At 41.7% G+C, this 22,298-nt stretch overlaps 2 protein-coding genes and 1 long non-coding RNA gene across 16 annotated transcripts in view; 1 reads left to right on the top strand and 2 right to left on the bottom strand.

Annotated features, from left to right (window-relative positions):
• TTLL7 (tubulin tyrosine ligase like 7) overlaps positions 1-1,626 on the bottom strand; it is a 77,214-nt gene extending 75,588 nt beyond the window's left edge. For all 7 annotated transcript variants that reach the window (XM_068141143.1, XM_068141144.1, XM_068141142.1 and 4 more), the window contains exon 1: positions 1,503-1,626. The gene's annotated coding sequence lies outside the window, so the exon portion shown is untranslated. The remainder of the gene's footprint in view (positions 1-1,502) is intronic.
• A 6,896-nt stretch (positions 1,627-8,522) lies between these two features.
• Positions 8,523-20,443, bottom strand: LOC137442409 (uncharacterized). Of its 8 annotated transcripts, none has more exons than XR_010987663.1 (3): positions 20,178-20,443; positions 18,198-18,350; positions 8,523-16,084 (listed from the first exon to the last, which is right to left on the bottom strand). It is a non-coding gene; the product is annotated as an uncharacterized lncRNA (long non-coding RNA). The 8 variants fall into 8 exon arrangements; XR_010987665.1 differs by lacking the exon at positions 20,178-20,443 and adding an exon at positions 19,447-19,622; XR_010987662.1 differs by lacking the exon at positions 20,178-20,443 and having other exon boundaries at positions 8,523-15,461; positions 15,783-16,084; positions 18,198-19,391.
• PRKACB (protein kinase cAMP-activated catalytic subunit beta) overlaps positions 19,699-22,298 on the top strand; it is a 69,629-nt gene continuing 67,029 nt past the window's right edge. Inside the window, exon 1 of the mRNA XM_068141150.1 lies at positions 19,699-19,960. Coding sequence (XP_067997251.1) covers positions 19,915-19,960 — 46 coding nt within the window. The 5' untranslated portion in view covers positions 19,699-19,914. The remainder of the gene's footprint in view (positions 19,961-22,298) is intronic.

Here is a 22,298-nt window from a genome sequence, read left to right on the forward strand (position 1 = left end):
TGCAGGTACAACACTCTTTCCTTATAAAAGAAATTCCACGTTCTGTATCACAGTATCACAGTATGAAAAGCTCATGCAATTTTCTGAAACTATGTAACATTTGTCTTCAGAGAATCTGGCTTCAAAAATACTTCTATATATCAGTGTAGACATATTTATTCACCATGTAGGAAAACCTATACATATCCTATTTCTATTAAAAACTACATTCTAGTACTTAAAACAGGGGCAAAAGCTTCTACTGATGCCAAGATACTGTGTATTTTGAGATTCTGTAGAATGTGGGGGACAACCAATTCCCACACACAAAAAAAGTGTTTCTAGTCTTTTAGTTGTGAAAACAACCAGCAGAATTTACCTGTGTATTACTACAGATAGGTGCTAACATCCTAGTACCTAAAATTAAGGAAGGATTTAGGCAGAAAACCTCTGAACCAGAGGGGTGTTTGTTTAGTTGGTTTAGAGTTTTTCTGAGAAGAAATTAAAATCTAATTTCGGTACTTAAACTGCAAATACTCAGAAAGGCACAAAAGCAAACAATATTGAGAGCTTATGCCAGCTTCACAGAGTTCAGCAGTCTACTCAAATTCCAGCATCAATTGCTTTTCCTTTTAGCTTGCAATTACGTGTGGTCTCAATATCTGAAATGCAAGACGATCCCACAGATTATGGGCTTTCAAGTAAGAACAGGAAGATATTTGACTTGCATCTCCAGAGATTTAACTTGCTCTACATTTTAGCCTCCACTGGGTACCACAGCCAGAACACGATCCCATTTTAACCCTAACTGGCTTCAAACAGCCCTGGCCCTACGTGCGACACAACCTGCACAGACGATGGACTTCACATGCCAAATGGGGGCGATTTAATACCGTTAATCCCGAAACGCTTCCTTTCTCCCTGTTCTCCGACTGCAACACGCACACAGTTACGCTCCCCTCCGAACACGAGGGCCGTCCGCTACGTTCAGGAAACTTCCCGAGGGGCTTCTGCCCGCCGGCACCGCGTGGTCCCGCCCGCAATCCCGCGCTGCCCGGGCCCGGGGGCCCCCGTTACAGTCCCAGGTGAGGGCTGCGGGTGCGGGGACCGGCTCTGCGGACCACACTTCCCCGCAGCCCTCACGCTGACCCGAGGCGCCCGAGAAGCATCGGGCCCTGGCGGCCCTTTCCCACGTTCCTGTCACTAAGCATCACCTCCAGCCGACAACAGACGCCGCCACGGCCCGGCTCGAGGCGGGACGCGCACCTTCCCAACCGCCCGGCACCAGTACCCGCTCTCCGACACCCGCAGCCCCTAGGCTGCGCAGCGCTGACCGTCGCCGCCGCCCCTCCTTCCCGGGCGCCGATGCTGAATCACGACGTGCAGCCGCTCGGCCGCTGCTGCCCAGGGACGGCGCTCCCACGCGAGGCAGCTCGTGCCCCGCAAGCGCGGGGAGGCGGAGGGCCGAGGGCTGGTAGGCGAGGCGAAGCACGGGCAAAGAGGGCAAACGCCCCCCCCGTTACCTGTGGGGCTGGGGTTGGAATACCCTCGTACACCCCGATCCTCCCGGGCGGCGCACGGGTGCCGCGGGGCCAAGCCGGGCGGAGCGCGCTGCGCCTCACGAGCGGCAGCATCCAAGCCGGCGCCTGCCTAGCCGGGCACTAACGGAAGGAGGAGCGGGAGGTTACGGCGGGGAGCTGGAAGAAACCATTCCTCACAAGGGGATACCGCTGGTAGCCGGCCAGGCGGGGCAAGAAGGACTGCCCTCCCACGCAGGTAAGCGCGAGAAGCTGCTTGAGGAGAGGTGAGCGGGGCAGGCGGTGCCAGGGGCAGAAGCCAGCCCTCTCGAGTCGTTGTTCTTGCCTCCCCCCCTCCCCCCCCCCCCCCCCCATGCCTCTTGCGGTAGGACCGGCCGGCGCTGTCTCCCTGCCCGAGGACGCGAGCAGAAGACCTAGCAACGGCGTGGGCAGTATCTTACCCGCCCAGACCGGTGAGCGGCTTCTGCGAAGCGCGGGGCGCGCTCCTCTTAGGGCCGGCTGCCGTCGCCTCCTTTCGGCTCCTCATGAACCGCTTCCCTTGGCTGCCTTGGAGGAAGCCAGGCTTCGGCCGAACGGGAAGCGCCTTAGGACGCCTGGGGGTGTCTGGCGTGGGCGAGGGGAGACGTAGGTCGTACTCTCCCCGGCAGCCCTGGCGTAGGAGCCCCACGGAAGCACCGAGCGGGCGTCGCTGGGAGGCGCGAAGAGTCTTCCCGGGGATTCGGCGGCAGTGGGGCCCTGACTGCGCGGGCACTAGCGGCAGGTTGCGGAAGGGCCTGCCGCACTAGAGAGCTCGCCCCCGACAATTGCTAGTGGTCATTTGCGGACACACCGCCGCTCCGGAGGCCTGTCCTGCTAAAATCCGTGCGGCAGTGGTGATCCATACGCGTGTTCAAACCTTTTCCCTCTTCCCGTATGGTGCTGTTAGCAGTGTTTTCCCTCCTGTGAGCATAACGGCTATGTGCCGCTCTGAAGGAGCCATTTCAGTCTTTCGCTGAAATACTTGGCGTCCCAGCATAAGGCACATGACCTAATCTGATAAATGCATTAAAGATTTTTAAAATAGAGAAATATTTATCAACTAAAGACAAAACATCTTAAAGACTTTTAAAGTAATAATAAATAAAAACTCAATCGAAATTTAATCCATTCTCTCGAGATTATGTAGTATCTTTTCTGTATATTATCCAGGTTAGGAGTCAGATTGACAAGCAGTGGAGAAATCTTGGCACTTGGTTTAGACTGATGTATATTTGCTATGGAACTAGCTATAAGCTTCCATTGACTTACTCTGGTTCCTAATGTTTGGAGTTTATCAATTTAATTAACTTCTTTCATACGACTCTAGTCTTACATATTTCTCACTACTACATACCTTTAAAATCAATTTCAGTCTAACCTTTGCTGCACAATCTCTTGTCTAAAATAGACTTTCAGTGAGAATCTCTACAACTAACTTTCCAAGGTACTTCTAGTCAGTAAGCAATATTTTCTTGGTCTGGAAAGGAGAAAGTGACAAATGATGTGAAGCAAGTTGTTTGAAAATGTGGTAGCAACTTGATTGGCATTGTGTGTTTTATTCCACTGTAAAATCTTACACAGTAATATGGTGGTTTATAAGAACAGATTGAGGACTTCTTGCAAATACTAGAATGACTTTTAAGGACAGAAAAACACAAGAAAAATCCTTTAAGGAATCCCAGGAAGTTTTATCATGTGTGGTAGGGATTTTTAACTTGTAAAGTTGAAACATTTCTCTTTTTTTACAGACATAGTATTTTTAATAGGGTTGCAATTTTTACTGATAGGCAGAAATTATCACTTATTTACTATTCAAACCTTTGTTAGGCTTGGCAGAAAAGAAGCAGAAGTATAATTTCTGCCCACAAACATGTAAGGTCATGGAAATTCATATGCTTCTTTGTGTGGACCAATGTTTGTAGGAAGAGATCTGTATTTTAATGAAAGAAATTCCATGCCAAAGCAGAGGCAATGGGATCAAAGCTTGGCCCTGTGTAAGCATTCTTTTTTTTTTTCCTCGCAGCTGTGAGAAGGCTGTGTTACAGGATGCTTACAAGGAAAGGTTTGGTTTTCTTTCCGTTAGTCATTTGGAGTGCTGCCACTGACTTCAGATGAAACTGTTTACATGCGTTGCATGTTATGTTCAGGTCAGAGCTTGCTTCGGGCAGGTCCTGCCTTCATAGTTCTGGCTGTATGTCCACATTCCATACCCTACTAGGTCTCTACGCCCCAAAGCCTAAGGTGCACCTCTCTACTGAGGCAATTCTGTTATACAGTGGGAAGGGCAGCAAATCACTAACGAGTTTACGATAAGAGATTGTACCCACCTGTTGCTTTATATTGGCAGACAAACCAGGAGGTTGGCAACACAATTGTGCCCTCCTCTGCTCCTAGAAGGCTTTTTTTGTTTTTTAACAGTCTCACTTTCAAGGTGCAGTTCATACTTCCCCTTTCCAGAGGAGGACTGGCACAAAGGAATTCAAGTCTCAGCTAGGAAACCACAACCTATGACACAGCCTCCCAGCAAAGACCAGAACCTGACAGCATAAATGCTTTTTTCACATCTCCATTTCTGGGAGGCATTAATCTTCTCCAGAATGTGCTTTTAGTTGTTGTTTTCCAGAAGCAGATCAGATTTACTTTTAAAAATGTGATCTGTGTTTTGAATCACTCTGAAAGTAGATGATACTTGCTACCTCCATGCTGAAATGTTAGAACTAGCAAAGTTTAGTAAGAAATTAAAACAGGGCATTAAATACACAGATGCTTGATTAGGAGCATTGAACAGAGTTTTATTTTTAACACTGAGCTAGTTTAAATATTGAACATTGATGTACTGGAGACAACAGATGTGCCTAGATAATTATTGTAAATAGAACTAGCAATAAAATACCTTTTATGGCATGAAGATTCTCTTACCAATTTTACAAATAAACTAACATAGGCAAAACAGAAAATCAGAGATCAGGAAAAATGTGCTTTCTCAGAAATCTACATATTTCTATGAATTTTCTTCATATTTTCCTGTCACTTTTCCATAGTTTTCCATCCAAGGATCCTAGGTACCTTAACAACTTAGAATTGTTATAGTAGAAGAACAAGGAAGGCAATCAGGTCCTAGCTTTCTGAGAAAGGTTGATTATTTGAGCACAGTTCCTGTTTCACCTTTCCTGTTACTAGTTGTCTGCTCTCCAAATAATTATCATCACTGTAATGCTGCATATCTGCAATCCTTCTCAAAGTCAGTAAATATCATTTCCTAGGGATTACAAAGGGGATAATTAATTTCTCTAAAAAGTATTGGTCTATGAACAAAGTCACAAAATAGGCTAGGAAATGCAAATGTACTTCTCTGGTCTGCTCTATCATGAGCTTAGAGCTGCCATAGGATGCACAGTCTGATGTGGTCCAGAAAACTTGAAGTTGCATTTTGCCTCTGCGCTTGAAACAGTTTATATCTTCATGCAACTTTTAGAGCTGATGAATGCCAGAAAGACAGAGTTTCAAAGCATCAAAAGTAATAAAAGTTCAAAAGCTTTGGAACAGAACTGGCATGCACCTGTATAGTAGGAAACGTAGCTATTCCTAGTCTGCTTTCTTCTGTTTGCACAACATTCATTTTGGAATATATTTACTATGTAGTTAATTATACTTTTCTGAACAGGTGCATTTTCCCACTTGCTATAAAATTATGTCCAAATGTAGTCTGTGCTGTCAAAACCTACCCAATGTGTTAGCAAAATCCATGCAACAGCTTCCCAGCAGCGCCAGCACCTGATAATAGGGGATGATGTTTCAGGCAGATACTACCAGCCTGTCACAGTTTCTTATCTCCTCTCTAATCTTCAGAGTACTGCCTGAGATTATCTCCTGGAAATCAAATGCCCAGCAAGATGGTGTGCTTTTTTTTTTATACATCAGCAAACATGTGCTTGATTGCATTCATTACTGCTGTAAACATCATTATTGTACAGATCGATGTGAATTTACAAGCTGTAGCAGTATGATATTGACATAATGTAGTATTTCATGTACAATAACTTTTTATAGTCCTCATCATTCAAATGCTCTCTGGATGAAATTCAGCAGATACCGTAACAAGAGTATCAATAGACTACAGTCAATTACTCTCAAGCTTAATTTGGCCCCTTTGTTTCAGACATGTTTTTGAAGAGCTTTAAGATATAAGCAATTCTATTTTTAACCATACAAAATATCATTTTAGAGTGTCTTTATCTGTTTAGTAATCAAAGCTTGGAGGTTCTTTTAAAAATAATCTCTTCGAGTTCCCATCTGCTATCTGCCACTGTTTAAGAGAGTTTCACAACTTAAGCAGTTTGGAGAGAAGTTTCTTTTTGTTGAGCAGCTATCAAGCCAGTAAAAACAAACAAAACCAAAACTAACCAAAACCCAACCATAATTCTACTGTATGAAGACTGTAAGATCAAATGGATAAGTTGAAGGAAAGTGGAAATTTATATCTAGTAGTCAATTAAATTAATGTGGTCATCCTGGAAATGAAAACATTTTTCACAGGCATTCACAAAATGGAGTTGGATTATACAGTGTAGCTAAAGGCTATCTATGCTGCTGCTGGCCTGCAGGCCAAAATAGATTGGGGTGTGAGCCACTTCTTTACAGCTGGGCACAGGAATTAACCATTATTTAAGCAATATGGTACGGAATCACTGAAAAGTGGAAATGAGAGAGATTTCTGCCCCAACAAAGTTGTGTTTCTTTATGTAATGTATTGTTTCACAGCATAAAAGTTCCCAATATCCATTCAGTCCACACCTTACCAGGTGTAACTGAAATTCTTTCATACAGGTTTATTGAAATAAATCTGAAGTGATCAGTTAATTAGTTTGATGTATTGCAAGGTGACAACTAGCGTGTGTTCTGTTGTATTATTATCACCATAACCATCTTTAAGGAAGATAATTGGTATCTAACTTATATGACCTAACAAAGCTCTAAAACTTCTGAAGATGTTGATTCAATTGACAGAGGAAACTCTGTACTTATTTTCATTATTAAGATCTCTTGATGCTGTGTTAATTTAAATTTGGGCTGTGAGGAGAAGAATTAAATGATTTTGCATAGAATGTTGGAAATAGATTGAATAGGCTAGTATGTATTTGTCATAAGCAAAACTTTTATTCACTTGACAATACTGTATAACAGTTACAGTGTTTCCAACAGGTAAATATTCTGCATCTCCATTGAGTCAATGAGTGCAGATTCAAATTTATTCCAATGCCATTGGTTCAATGCCACATCAGCAATGAATTTGTGCTTATCAGATGTACTTTGTCAAACACCACACAGGAGATAATAATCTGAAATATGTACAAGGTTGAGAAAATCTATTTTCAGCATTCATCTAATTTACTTCACACTTGCATACTGCTAGGAACATGACCTCTCTGGAGTCCCTGGCAGAACGAAGTGCACAGGTCCTCCCGGATCCCATTCATGTGCTAAGTAGATTAGATATCATAGAGTGCCTTACATAATTTAACACATGTAAGATGTATTCATTTATAGCCTTGTGATGTTTCTTAATAAATACAGGTTTAATTATTTTTTTTTTTCATACAGTGTCTTCAGTATTTGTATTCTGCAGAGCATTCCTACAGCGGAGTTAACTAGCAAATCTGTTTCCAAATTCTTAGTTCTAGATAGAAGTCTTTAGCTAAACTACAGAGGACTTCATAGCACAGAAATACAATATTTTTTATATGAAAAGGATTATTGAAAAGCTGTTCTTAAATAAAATTATATGCAGGTTATTAATCTCAAGTTTTGATTTCATGAATATGCACCATTAAAAGATGGAAATATGGTAGTTCCTCACTGTTTCTATGCACAAATTTCCCTCTCATTTATTTGTGCCTACCATTGCACCTCAAAGCAGTTTCCAGCTTCATGGGTAACAATTTTTGAGTTGCTGGGGAGAGCATTTTTCTTTTATACAACTGTAAATTAATTTTGCAATGGGGGACAAACACTTTTTAATGACAGTAACAGGACTACAGAATTCTTGGGGAAAAAAATTCTAGTGTATATGCTTCATTTTTATTTTCACCTATAAAATAGAAATCCTTACTCTTCTTCAGAAAGGCATGATAGATGTCCCTGTACCATGTGGCACACTGAAGAGGGATGATACATTTCCATGCTCACAGTAATTTCATTACTAGGTGTTTGTTTGAGAGAAACCAACAAGTCTTTTTTGTTCATTACCAAAAGGGGTGTTGCTTCATGGTCTCCTGAGTATTCCCTAAATTACATGGGAAGGCTGGAAGGTGGTGCTCTGCAATGTAGCATGTGCAAAGCAGGAAGGGCCACATTAACCCTTTCGACCAATTGAAATGAGACCCTCTGTTTCCTTACCCTTTGCACAATGTGCTGCTCGGTGGAACATGTGCAAAGTTACCAAGGGGGCAAGGATGTCCCTGCTCCGGTGCATTCCAAACCCTCCTGAGCTGACATGTTTTGTTGTGTTAACCACAAAGGACATGTCTCTCCTAATTGCAAGGCTGCTGCTGCTGCACACAATGTTTGAGACATTAACTCATTTGGATCACAGTCTGACACTTGTCTATAGATGGCATTTTATAGACAGCAATGAAAAGGGGCATATGTAGTGATGGGATTAAAAATCATCAATGTCTTTACAAAGAAATTATTGTCTGAGGGGGATTGGAAGAGGAAGGGGGGGAACCAGAGAGTTCCCCTTACCTATGTGCATAAACAACAAAGGGACATCTACAAAGTACCTTGTCTTAAAAAATTGCTGTAAATCAGTGAGGTCTGTCTGAGGATGACAAGACACTGAACACAGCCTAAACTTCTGAACTTTTAGGCCAGAGCGCAGGCTTAATAGACTACTAAATATTAACTTCTCCTCCCAGAGAAGTGAAGAACCTAATTTAAATGAACATACAATGTATGTAAGGGGGGGGGGGGGGGGGGGGGGGGGCGTTGCATGTGAAGGGGGGACATGTAGTAGGTGTTTCAGGAAAGACTGTAAATCCTGAAGTACCTTAGCCAATGGGGAAAGGGAGAGGGAAATTTGCATCTGGGAATTTAAGATAAAATGGGAGCTGCATCTCCCAGCAATTTGAGAGACCCCACCAGGAACTGTCCTGTGGACTCTCCCTTTATTTGAATAAAATTTTACTAAAGTCCTCTGTCTCCATTGTGAACAGGAACTTCTAAATCGAGAGAATTTTTCCTTACATATAGGAAGAATATCACATTTTAAATTTGGAAAAGTAGTAGTGTAATAATATATATATAGCAGGAACAGTAATAATTTTTCTAAAGCAACTTACTGTAATGAAACATTGCAAGGAGAGGAGACAAACTAGATAAACGTCTAATCTGATTTCTAAAACATTATCCAGAGGAAAATAAAAATAGTTCTGAAATATTTGGGACACAGCACCACCAGATTTTTTTTTTTTTTAATTCTTAAGAATTCTGTATAAGAAAGCACTTGCTCTTTCATATCAGTAAGAACAAGCTTTGAAATATTTATCAGTTAGCTAATATTTAACCCCTCTATTTATCTTGTCTAATTGGCAACTCATATTGCAAAGGGTAGCTACTTTTCACTGTTATTTGAATTCCTTCAGTATGCTTTAATCAGCTTTCTAATAGGCTTTTCAGCGTTCTACAGCTATTGTCTAAAAAGGCACAATAAAAGCACATTATCAAAATAAAATGATCAGTAAAGAAGTCTTTCTCATATTTTTCTTTCATTTTATATAAATATTTAATCAATATTTGTCGTATCAGAAAGCAGTATAGAAAAACAAGGGAAAAAGCTGCTACCAGAAAACGTTTATTTTTGCTGTATATCACAAATTGAAACAGAGAAGTATGAAGCATTCCAAAAGAAATGTTCAAAATAAATCTCTGTAAAATCATGTGTCTCCTCATGCAGGTACAGATACACAAGATCTGTTGGTCCCCAGATAACATGTATTTCCCTGAAGGTCCCCAGCTTTTTGAAGACCACATGTTGTTACAGTGAAGTTTACAGGGGTTATCCTCAGCAACCAGAGAAACTGGAGAGATTTAAAGGTATTTCTCTTGTTTGTGCTATAGTCTCCAAAATCACAAAAACTAAAGGAACTTTGCAGAGTGCTCTGCTCTGCCTGTGGAGAAATGCACAACCTGGGGCAGGAGAATCCTTCAAATTCTTCACAACTACATGCTGCAGCAAAGAAACAAGACTAGTACCATTATCTACATGGTCATGACAATTTTTTTATTTGTTGACATTATGTTATGAACTTCTGGGATTTTTTGTGTCCAAGAAGCCATAATGTCAATGTTACTAAGTGATTATGAATTTTTATTTCAGTTAGAGTAGAAAATGCAGATCCCATTCAAAATTAGGCCGCTGTTGTGATGCAGCTGTCCAAACATATATAAAAAGACTACGTCCAGACCAGAGGTCTGCAAACTATTCCATTCAGAGCCATCAGGGAGTGAACAGAGAGCTCCACTCACAGAGCATACACACAGGCAGGGATGAAACTGCATCACAGATGTATTGCTATGCTTGTACACAAAATCATAGCTTCTTCTAGTCACAAGCACCATTTTTTTCTCTCCAAATGAAATAGGTTACCACACCTCCTATTTTCTTTTTAAAAAGACTATATTACATATTTTACTGTTGAATGAGTCAAGTTCTACAAGTTCTCTTCCACAATTTTATCTCTTTTTCTTTCTCTGCACATGTACATGCTCCAATTCTCTAGGCTTTGTTTTCCTCTCTCTTTACCATCTTCACAGTCTCTTCTCTTCTGCCCTGCACTGTTTCATTCTTTTACCACTTACCATGCTCTCCTTTCTGTGGCAGATTGAAGCTATGAGGGGTTCTGCTGCTCTCCTTGTACCTCCTCCAGCCTTTCTCCTCTTTCCCTGAAATCCCAGCTGCACCAGACTGCCAACACCACTGATACTTTCAGAAGCTTATGACTTCATCTGAGTGTCTCATCTTGGTAGATGAAAAAGCACTGTATATATAAGTATTGGTATTCACTGCATTAGTAGTATTTTCATGTTAAAGGATCATTATACAAATCATTTAACTCCCTTTTCAAACAAGTAGCAGATAGAAAGGCTGTATCCCTCCCCTCCTCCATAAGGAAAGTGCTTTTAACTAAAAAAGAGCAATGCAACCTGCATTTATCATTCCTAAGAAATTATAGCAATAAATTATTTACACAGAAGAACCATTTGTAACACATCTTTTGTGCCCTTTTAGTGTAGCATCCTATGCTAACCTTGAGGGAATGGATATAGCTAATTATATTCTTGTCTCTGCAATAAATTGATGGAATGTTATGGCAGAAATGAAAGAGGGCATGTAAGCAAAGTATTTTCTTTAAGACAGTTTATGAGAAGTAACAGCTGCAAAACCAGAAAACCAAACCATGCCCAGTGTTGCAGGTAACATCCCAATGTCACTGATAGCAAAACTTCATTTGAGTATGAAGAAAGGAAGATTTCATTTGAGAGTTTGCAAAAATATTTTCTGCTCAGTGATGATTTTTATGGCCTTTGCCTGGTGGGGGTGTGTGTGCTCAGGCAATTAGAAAACTCAGCTGTGGTTCTTCTTCTCAGTAATGACTAGGTAGGCCCCCAACTGATTTAGACATGCCTGAATCTTTAGGATTAATCCTGCTACTGTAAATAGGATCTCATATCCCAGTTATGTGGATGAAGGAAGCGATGCTAAACACCACCAAAGTGTGCTGCTGAATTTCATTAGGTTTGTGACTTCTTACAGTATGATGATTTTGGTAGTAAATTTGCAGTACAAAGAAGGAAAACATTAAGGAGATAGAATAGAATGGGAGTGTGAATGGAGACCAAAAGGTACAGAAAAGGAGGGAAAGCAGAGTATGCAACTAATGGCATATTAAGTCATTAGAATACAGAAAAAGACCTTTTCATTTTAGCAACATAAAAAGGTAAAACAAGGAGAAACAAAAAAGTGTTTCAATCAAAGGATCATTTTGACAGTGATAAAAGTAGACAGAAGGGAAGACTTCTGAGGAGAGATATCAAAGGGCAAAAAGCAGCTGTTTCAAGTGATCTATGCATGAAATCCCATCATCTCTATGAATTAAAATGTTGCACCTGGACATAACAATTGCAGACAACCCTAAGACAGTAAGACTTCTTCTCTCTTAGAGACTTTGCTTGATTGTCTTTACCAGAAATTATTTGAATGGAATTACAGCTTTGGAAACAAGAAATGCTTGAGGGTAATATTTATATGTAGACATTTATTGGTTAATATGTTACCTGGGAATGGATCTGCCCTTTGCACAAAATGGAATGAATGGAGTTCTTTCATGTAAATATGATGATTAAAATGGTGATACCTTATATCAGTTTAAAAGCCCTGTCTTTCACATTCCTATGGAAAACAAAAAACAAGAAAAAACAAACCCAACCAACCTGTATTTCACATGGTTATCATCTTTTAATATGGATTTTAAAAATAAAAGTTGCACTGGATGCACTACATTTATTTCAACTATTACTAGAAAATTAGCTCAACATTTGAGATGTGAAACTGCATTTTAAAAACCTGACTTGGACTAAATGAAAGTAGAAGCTAAAGTTTTCTGTATCACGTTCAAACAAACCACAAACAAACCACAAAATGTGTTTGAAAATATTCAATTTCTCTCTCTTGGTGGATCAGTCACACATCTCAAATACACAGGTACTGTCAGGTACCTTCTGCCAATGGTTTATCAGATTCTGGAGTTGAGAGGAAAAAGCTCATTCATTAACACTTGCATTACAAACACTTGAAATAACCATTTCTTTGTCTTGCTCAGGATTAATAATTCTTCTTGGCTAGCACCTAGTTTTGCCAGTCAAGCACGAACCAAAAATAGATCTAACAAAGATTAAATAAACTTTCTAAGTTGGTTTCTTGTCTGCTTACAGGTGCAAAGTGTCTTTTGTTGTGTATTCCTTGCATAGTTTTTTTATTTCAATAAATTTACACCTATGAACATACTGTCTTTTGTTTTGTTTTGTAATTATTATTATTCCTCCTAATTAAATGTTACTCATCTAAATGTTCCCTAAGTTTAACCTTCTGGCTTGTAAGTGTGAGGAAAAGGCACTGTGGATAGACATGATTAAAGAATTTCTGCTGTAATCCTCTGAGCCTGGAACAACTCCTCATTCACGGCACTAGCAATAAAAAGAAATCAAAGAAAGACACTGAGAATAAATTGGAGCATTTAAAAGACTCAAGCTCTGGAAACACCAGAAACTACTGGAAAAGAAGGCAAGAACACTCCAATGTGTATCTGGAAGCAGTAAGTGTTATTTAAAAGCAAGTCAACCATGTACTGAAAACAGCTCATGCTGATAGCATTTGGCAAATTTAAATAGTTTTCAGCAATCCAAGAAAAAGGGGATATTCATGAAACTGTTATAAAAATTGAGGAGTATTGCATTCTAAATGAAATTGAGCATATGAAAGTCATTCACTTTGAACCTGAAGGTTTAAAAGTATTTTGAAATATACAAGATTGGAGAAACACTTTTTTTTTTTTCTGAGGGATATAAACCATGGAATTAGTCTGCCTTAGAGTAAGATCTAATGAAGATTTGTAGGTTAATAAAACCCAAAACCTTCCAATTTTAAAAAAGGCACTGGTTTTCAATGGAAAGTGGAGCAAGTAATACAGAAATAGACTCCTGGGAGATGCAGACTAGCCAAGAAGCTAGTATTTGAGTAAGTGTGGACTGGACAGTGCTCTAACACCTTAGGTATGACCAAGAGCTCAGAGCAGTATAAGACAAAGATATTAGAGGTAGAAAAGCATGAAGAGTTTGAAATCATAAGCAAGGAATATAAACACAAATAAAGCAAATGAAAGAAGCTAAACAGTAAGTAAAACCTTGTATTAATTTGCAAGCATCAGAGGTCTAAAACATGAACAAACTGCATGTTGCTGACACTTCTGCCTTGGTTGACTGTTTTCCTACAAACAATGGACACTTGCAGAAAAAACAGATGTGTGCAGAAGAAATAATAACCATGAGAGCAAATGGGACGTTACCTTCAATTAGGCACATGTGCATAACTCCTAGTATTTGTGCTGTAACCCCGAGAGAAAATCAACAGGCTGTAGAAAGATAAATGGGTATAATTCCAGGTTTAGGAAAGTGATTTGGTTTCTGTTTAAAAATGTGCTTTTAGATATAAATAATAAACCAGGAAAAACATCTTAGATTGTGTTTCTATTTTTAGATGGCACTACTAAAAATATCATAGCTGGAGAGCTGATTATGCATTAGAAAGCTTTTTAGCTAGATTTCTTTACCCAATAGCAATACATGACAGTGGAATGCAACATACAGGACATGCATTTGAGCAGAATATTGTGGAACTCAGATTTAGGTATGTGACTTCTAGTACTCATCGCTCTTAATTTATTGGGTGCAGAGTATGTGCAGAGGCCTGGTGAACTCTTTGTGTGAACACTCTTAGAATTAAAGTGACCTTTGTTTAACATAGCCTATTTCACTCACAAAGTCTAAATTGAATTAAGGTCATTTTTCATTCTGAAGAAAAATACTGTGGCATGTAATATAGCTTAATCTACTTTAACAGCTGTAATTAACTTGGAGATCTCTGTAGAAAAGACCTAAAAAGAAAACATTAATAAACACTACTTGTTTTGGTTTTCATCTTATTTTGAAAAAGCTAAGTGATTCTGACTCTGAATATACAGTATGAACAAACATTAGTATAATACTGATCACATCTAAATTATGGTAAGCCTGCGGATAATGATGTCAACAGCCCTGAAAGTGTTTTACTATGTCACATTTTAAACAGTTATGCATTTGAATAACTTTGGCTACACAAGCAGTACTTCTGTTCAAATCTGTGTGACTAGACTAGAATCTAATGGCAGACAACTGTTATTATCAGTTTTGGTTTAAGTTTCATTCTTTCAATAGTTCATATGCAGAAATCCATATATGTTGCTGAACTACCAAAAATGCAAAACCTAAAGGTGCGATTCTTTCTTGTTTCCTGTTTTTCTACACAATGAACCTTTCAGAAGTGCAAAAAACCAAGCTACTGTATTATGTCTCACTTTTCTTAGGCTGAGCAATCTATCATAGATACAGATGGAGCACCTGTGTAGAAAAGGACTTCTCTTGATATGGATAAAACAACTTTACAAATGAGCCTGATAGCAGCCAGATAACCACAAAAAGATCAAAACTCAGTTACAGAGGCAGGTCAGTAAGAATTTTCCTTAACAGTAATTAGAATTTTTTTCTGAATCACAGATTTTCAGGCAGTGTCTTCTACAAATACGGAATAATCTCCAGAACAATTATAAGCAACTGAAAAAAAATCACTGCTTGATTGATAGCATGAGACTATGCCCCCTCTCCTGAATGATCACAGGAGATAAAGTCCAAGAATTTAGCAGTTGGACTTGCCCATTAATGAAGTCTGTAGTTTATCTCTGTAAAAAACATGTCTACACAGCAAGACACTGATCAAAACACAGCACCTGCCACCTCCTATGAATGAATATATAGCCACTACCCATAGAAAATTTGACAAATGTTATCAAGGGGCAATACTGAAGGCAAAAGCATACTTCTTTAAATTATGTTTAAAACATCAGGAAAAATACACACCTTCCAACTTCATAGCTCGAGAGGTTTGCAGTGAAATAGAGGTTTGCAGTTAAAAATCAATAAGGAAATACATAAATCCTTTGCTTCTATGTTACACATTTTTTTCCTTGGGAAACATCTAATGCCAAGAAGTGCAGCAGTGGTGAAGTGTTGGCTGCTGGTATAAACTTCCTTTGAAGCTTCTGGCTTTATGTGTACCTAGTTGCATTGAAAGAAGCCCAAGTTACCCTTAATTAATCCCTCCATCTTTGACCCAAAATGTCCCTCAAAATTCTAACAGTCACAGAACACTTTCTTGAGGCTCCAGATTACTTCTGGATTCACAGTTCAGTGGGCATCAAACAACATTTTTCAGGAGACCTGACAGAGCAAATTGTTGGCAGAGTTGCTCAAGTTTCATCATGGATTAGAGTCTGGCAAATACCATGGCAACATGGCATATAGATCTTTCACTCCTTTCTGTGAGGATAGGTGAGTCCTCAAGAGGAATGAATTGGACATCAGTGAATTTGGTCTTACCTATACAAAGATGTATTTCATCACGCTCTATAGTAAGTGCCAGAGGAATTTCTATACTCCTGCTTTCATCCTTTCCCTTAGCACATCTACATGATATATTCTTGGCAGGTTTGAAATTATGTTGCAGTGATGAATATTTCTGTTTCTGGGTCAGAAGCTGTAAAATTTGGAAAATAACTTCCATATTCACAAAAAGATACATATGCTTCTTGGCACGTTAGCTATATGCTAGAAAAGCCATCCCACGCTGGCAGAGCAGGGGTTAGCTGAGAGCAGGAAATGTGGCAGCAGTCTGGAACAACCTAAATGGAAAACAAAGAGTTAAATGCCAAATATATCAGTCTGTTTAGGAGTGGAGAAGGAGGCTTGCCAAAGATGCTCAAAGATGCAGGAATGTGGGATTTGAGGAAGAGCAGTCAAATCTTGTATTCAAACCCTGCAATTTACTGGCACTGCTGCAATGGTAAGGCAGGCTGGCTATATAAAGAGAATTAATTATAAGTAAAGCAGGTACATATTAATATCCTGTACCCTCAGGGTAAGAACTATCAGTCTGGATGGGCCAATCTGTATGTACTAACATCTATTTCGGTTTGTGTATGCCAACCCCTTGCAATGCAGGCATACCTTTAATGAGAGGGAAGAAATGAAAATGCTTAATGATTTAAACGTAGTGCCTTGTTTCAAATGTGTATTCAAAACAACCACTATTGCTGCTACAGAAATGCCACTATCTCATCTGGAAATGGAATGGTTATAGAGTGACTGCCATATGGAAAAGGGATTCCCATTAAATGCGTGTGAGAGCCTTTCATCTAACAGAAATTTATCTTTACTGTCCTGAAATGACCTTCTCATTTTTAGTTTTGAGTCTATATAGAGTCTATGCACATTTCTGGGGGGAACTATACATCTGCTACAGCACCATAGGCTTTATTAGTGGGGGGTAAAAAAAATCAGTGTTGTTATGATATTGTTAATCAATAGTTCCCAAAAATATGTAGAAAAATTATTGAAACCTGCTGCGAGTCACTGAAACTACATCATTCAATGTGTATGGTTCTAAAGCTGCTGAGCTGACTGTCTTAGTGTAGCTATTTAAAAAATCTTATGCAGATAAGCAAAACAAATGAAATTTGATTTTTTAAGATTGCACCATTAATAAATATTCTAACATATCCAAACAGAACATTTTTCATATTTGCACAATTTGATTTAACCAATTGTGTTGAAAGGCAGAAGACAAACTACTTTTGTATGAGCAGCGATAGCGAGCATTTCAGCATCAAAGGATTTCATATAAGAAAACCAAAGGATTTTATGTAAGAAAATTAAGGCAAATTGAAGATTGGGACTAGAAAAAGAGCTGACACTCTGAATCCTAAATCAATATACATACATAATCTATACTACATTGCTATGTTCTGAAATTAATTTTGTTAATATAGCCTAAGTTGTACAAGTGGCATAAACAAGAATGCAAATGTCCAGCCCCAAGTTCTTCTTTCTGTTACCTTCACATAGATGTATAAAACTGGGATTATGGAAGCAGTTCATTTAATGTTTCACAGCACTCTTGACTTCCATTTGCTGTGGTTTCGATTATGAGAGCATTGGGGCATAAGCATTTATGCAGTTACCAGTGCTGTGCATTCAGAGCATGTGCTTATTTGAGAACTAGTGTCACGCCTTGCCGCACACATGTATGTGCTGCACATGCAGGATTTCGCTGCAGTATGTGTAATGAGTAGGTGATTCTTGTCCACCAAACCCCAAAGAGCAGTAACGGCTATAGTAAGGGCTATTGGCCCTTGACGGACCCTCATGTATAGAGCCTATGCAGCATAATTTGCTAGTGAAGGTATGAACTGTAGTACCAAGAATATGCTAAAGGTGCTGCAGCATTTCTTATTTGTTAGTGCTGCTGCTGTTGTTGTTTTCTCAAGGATATCAAAATGTCTGTCAGCACCTGGATGAAAATCAGCTGAGTCAGATTCAGTCTGGCCAAAATGACAATAGCTGAAGCAGGGAAAACATTTAAATCTGGGGTAACATCTTCACCTATCTGTGATAGCATCTCACACCTTTAGTTAAATACTACAGCACGTCAAGTTCCAGTTTTAGTCATTGTCTGAGTGATCAAGAGGGTCAACGGCAAATTATCATCTTTTTTTCCCAAGTTTAACCTCTCCTGTTACAGATCTGGCCATTGCACTCTACATGCCCTTCCCTGGCAGACTGAATTACTGGTAACTCACTGAACCTCTGGGCAAGTTCTTTAAAAATGTAGACTCCAGCTTTGGGCAAAATGAGACAGCCCTCTTCAATAATAGCAGCTTCATCACCCCCAGTGGTTTGCAGATTATTTCCCCACTACATGTAAACCTTTTTTCTGATCTTCAAAGCAATACAGACCTGGCTTCCCCAGAGACCGCTTCTTCAGGTACTCTTCTGAAGCAACCAGTATCACACAGATCAGGATGAAAACCAAGGTGAAAATAGATGAAAACCAAGACAAACATCAGGAGAAGGTCCCTTAGCTGATGTGCTCATTGATCAAACTTCAACCTACAGGAAATAGTAATAATTAAGGTAAGCGTTCCCAAAACTTGCAGTTGTATAATCTGGACATCTTGTACCTATGTGAAGGTAGAGCCACATGCTGGATAGATCTGCCCAGTGTTCCCATGCAGCATACTCAACTGTACTGTCTCAGGAGACTGGAAATTTCCCACAGGGATCTGCTTTAGTGTGCATTAGCATATGCGTGTAAAATCCTGTCTTACAGTAGGTAGTTTGTTATTAGACCATGGCACCATAGGCATCAGCCCAGTATCAAAAAAGTATTTGATAACATCTGTTTAAAAAATAAAATTAAAAAAATAGCCAAAAATAGCCAGGATGGCTGCCACCAGAAACTCATGCAGCCTACAGCCTTGAGGAAAGAATGCCAGATGAGGCTGAGTATCACATAAATTGTTCTGGCAGAATATACAGTTTGTGATCCATAAGATTAGCACTTCTGCTCTCCACTCTCCCCACTGAGGCACATAAAATAGAACTTTCTTTTTGATAAGCATTTCCTTCCAGAGCTAAAATACTCAAAGCCTTTCACATGGTAAATATATATACGTATGTATATAAAGAGAGCTATCATCAACTTGAAAGTCACAATATCGTTTGAAAATGCGTAGCTGTAGCTATTTATGACATGAATGGCAGCAAAAAGGGGGGAGGAAAAAAAATTTCCTGGCAGCTCGCTTACTTTCTGTATTTTTTCTATAGTCTATAGAGCCATGCAAAACCAGTTTGTGAACAGGCGACAAGTGCGAGCTTCCTCGCGTACACTGCTGGCGTGAAAGCCCGGGCGGAACAGCCCCGTCGGCGGCCGCGGGCCCCAGTAGCCGCAGGGTGTATGGCCCCGGGCCGCCAGGGATGCTCAGAGACAGCCGAAACTCCGGCGCCGACCGGGCGCAGCCGCACGGACGCGGCGCGCTCGGCCTCCCAGGGTCACCTTGGGCACGGCGCACCTCGCCCCCGCCTCAGCCGCTGCGCCCCTCGGGCCGGCCGGCGCTCCCGAGAGCGGAAGCGGGGGCGCTCCCACGCCGCCGCCTTGTGAGGCCAAGCGCTGGCAAGGGGCGTACGCAGTGGTGGTCGCCCTCACCCCGCCAAGGCAGCAGCCACGAAGGCCGAGGGCAGCCAGCCCACCCCTGCCCTCTGCCAGCCACCGCTAGAGCAACAGGAGCCACCCAGGCCTTCAGCAGCCCCCTCGCGCAGGGCGCGCAGCCGGGGCGGTGCCCCTGCCCCCGCCTGAGGCAGCGGCAGCAGTGGCCGAGGCTGTGCGCGACCGCGTCCCGCGCCCCGCACGCCCCCGGCGGGCGGTGTAGAGGGAGGAGGCGCCGCCCCGGCCGTCATTTCCGCCGTGTGTCGGGGTGGGGGAGGGGGGCAGAGCGCTCGCCTCCTCCTCCGCGGCGGCCGGAGACACAGAGACCCAGCGCGGGGCGAGGGGAGCTAGCCGCCACCGCCGCGCCCGCGGGCCGCGCCGCCCCGCCACCCGAACCCTGTCCCCGCCCGCCGCAGCCGCCCGGCATCCTTCCCGCCCCCCCCCTCCCCCTATCGCCCCGGCTCGGCCATGGGGAACGCAGCTACCGCCAAGAAGGGCAACGAGATCGAGAGCGGTGAGTGAGGGGATCCGCCGCCTCCGCCTGGCGCCTGGATCCACTCCCCAAGGAGGGGCAGCCAGGCCGAGGCCGGCGCGCCCGCTTTGCGCGGCGGCCGCAGGCCCCGAGGCCTAGCGGCTGAGGCGCCGAGCCCCCCGCCCCGTGCAGGCCCTGCTGCCCGCGCCCGCTGGCCCGCAGCACTGAGCGGCCTGTTTAGAGCCGCTAGGTGCCCGACCCGGACCCAACTCGGCGCCAAGCTCCTTCAGGCTCGCTTCGGTGTTTAGCCTCTCAGGAAATAAGCGGGAGAAATATGCCTGCGGCCGCTGGGCCGAGGCCGCCACCGGGCCGCGCGTCCGGCTGTCCTGTAGCAGGTGTCCGTCCCCGGAGAAGGAGGAGCTGCTGGCGGGATTGGGGTGGCGGCGGACAGGTGTCAGCGCCTCCGCCAGCCTCCAGCCTTCATCCTCACTCCGGCCAGCTAGCTTTCCCCACCCCTGAACACACCCTTGCCAGCGGGGGAGGCCGCTCGCCGCGCTCCGTCTGCGGCGGGAGGGTTTTCATCCCGCTGCGGGGAATGTAGGTCAGAAACTCGTAAACGTGCCTGGATCGTGCAGCCCGGCTAACCTCGCCGGTCCTGCGCGCGCCCCGTGGTATAGCCTGAGCCCCGCGCTGTGTTTACATCCTTTGGGAGAGCACTCAATACAAACGTTGCTTTCCTCATCCCTGGGTAAAATGGAAGACAAAAGTATTGATCTGAACTTAACCATCGCAGGGTACTTTATGCCGATTTTGGTGGTTTGTTTCTCTTCCCTTTAATCTTTAATATAAAGCCGATCCAGTTCCTGGGGAAAAAAAAAAAAAAAAAGGCTTTTATTTTTAGTAACTTAACTTCCTTGCTTCATTATTAGTGGAAAACTTTGGGTATGTTTGTGATGGACAGGAGAAAAGACAGAGCAAACAGCCAGTTGTGCAAGCTCAGTGCTCCTACAACAATACCCTTTGTTACTGGAAATTCCTTAGGCGTTATTAAAATGAAAAGTTTAAGCATCAGTGTTTTTGTTTGTTGTTTTCTTCCCATCCCCACTCCCCCTAGTGTGTTTACTTTTCGTGTTTACTATTGAGGGGTAGAATGGGGTAACGGATTTGCGTAGGCCTGTGCGTGCCCACACAGGATTCCTCTGGCTTCCCGGGGATCTGCATGGATGTCTCCACCTGTGGGACCAGGGGCTTTTCTTCACCTACCTAGTTTTGCTCTGTGGCTTTGCCTTTCTGTTCTTGTGTTCTTATTAGTAGTACAGATTTTACAATTGATATGTTTTCTGAGTATTTCATATATGTTTTAAGAGTATTATTGTCTAGAGGCTTTATTTTATTATTTATTTGGCTGGGTATGTTTTTTTTTATAGGAAGTATTTTAGCCAACTTATGTTTGTGGAGAGAGAGAGTGGATTGTTTGAAGTACTTGAGAAAACACTGCATTTTATATTTCATAATACAATGTTGCTAGTCTGTGCAGTTAAGTAACTCTAGACCACACAGTGTTTACTGCTATGTTAATTAATTCTTTTCTTATATTACCAAATGCAGTGATTTTTAAGTTGCAGAAGGAGTTGGATTCAGAACTGCCCTCTCTCCCTTTGTTAGAATTTAAAATTGAAATGCTGCTAGAGACATCAATCTCAGATGTTCAATTACTCAGTATGTTTATCAGCAAAAAGCTCTGTGATAATACAACTTCTCTAACTAGGAGAAGAAATTGATCACCATTGACATACTGCTGGGAAAGATGAGGATTCACTTATTGTAGAGGATCAATGGTATATGAATACTGTACACATAATAAATTACTAGAAGCAATACTTGTTTTACTGGCAGTGAAAACTGATGTGTGATCTATTCACATGATCATGGCAACTTTAAATAGAATCACATAGAATGTGATTGAACTCTAATATTTCTGATATGGTTTTGAGCCAGTTTTCCTGTTTTGTGTATAAGTGTCCTTAGGAACACATATTCCAAACTTCAGGATGCTGAAAATGAAGTTGTTTGAACTACTAACAAAAATCTTCAGGTTTGATTTGATCCACACATGGAGTGTATGGTATTGTGTGGATCAAGGGCATGCTAAGGCCTCTGAAAGAACAACGAAGGGTAACGCAGCTTTGACTGATAACTGTACTTACTAGTTCATGAAGTGTAATTTGAGACCTCTTGCACTATCTCTGGTCAGCACAATAAATGCTGTTCACCTATCTTGGCCCTTGCATTCTTGTTTATTTTAGCTTTCTATGTGTATTCAAATATCCTCAGTACTTGTTGCTTCACTTAGGCTATGAAGAGGAATAAAACAGTATAT

This window comes from Melanerpes formicivorus, unplaced genomic scaffold (genome assembly GCF_026170545.1).
Source record: "Melanerpes formicivorus ecotype bairdi unplaced genomic scaffold, bMelFor1.0.p_v2 SCAF_7, whole genome shotgun sequence".
NCBI lineage: Eukaryota > Metazoa > Chordata > Aves > Piciformes > Picidae > Melanerpes > Melanerpes formicivorus.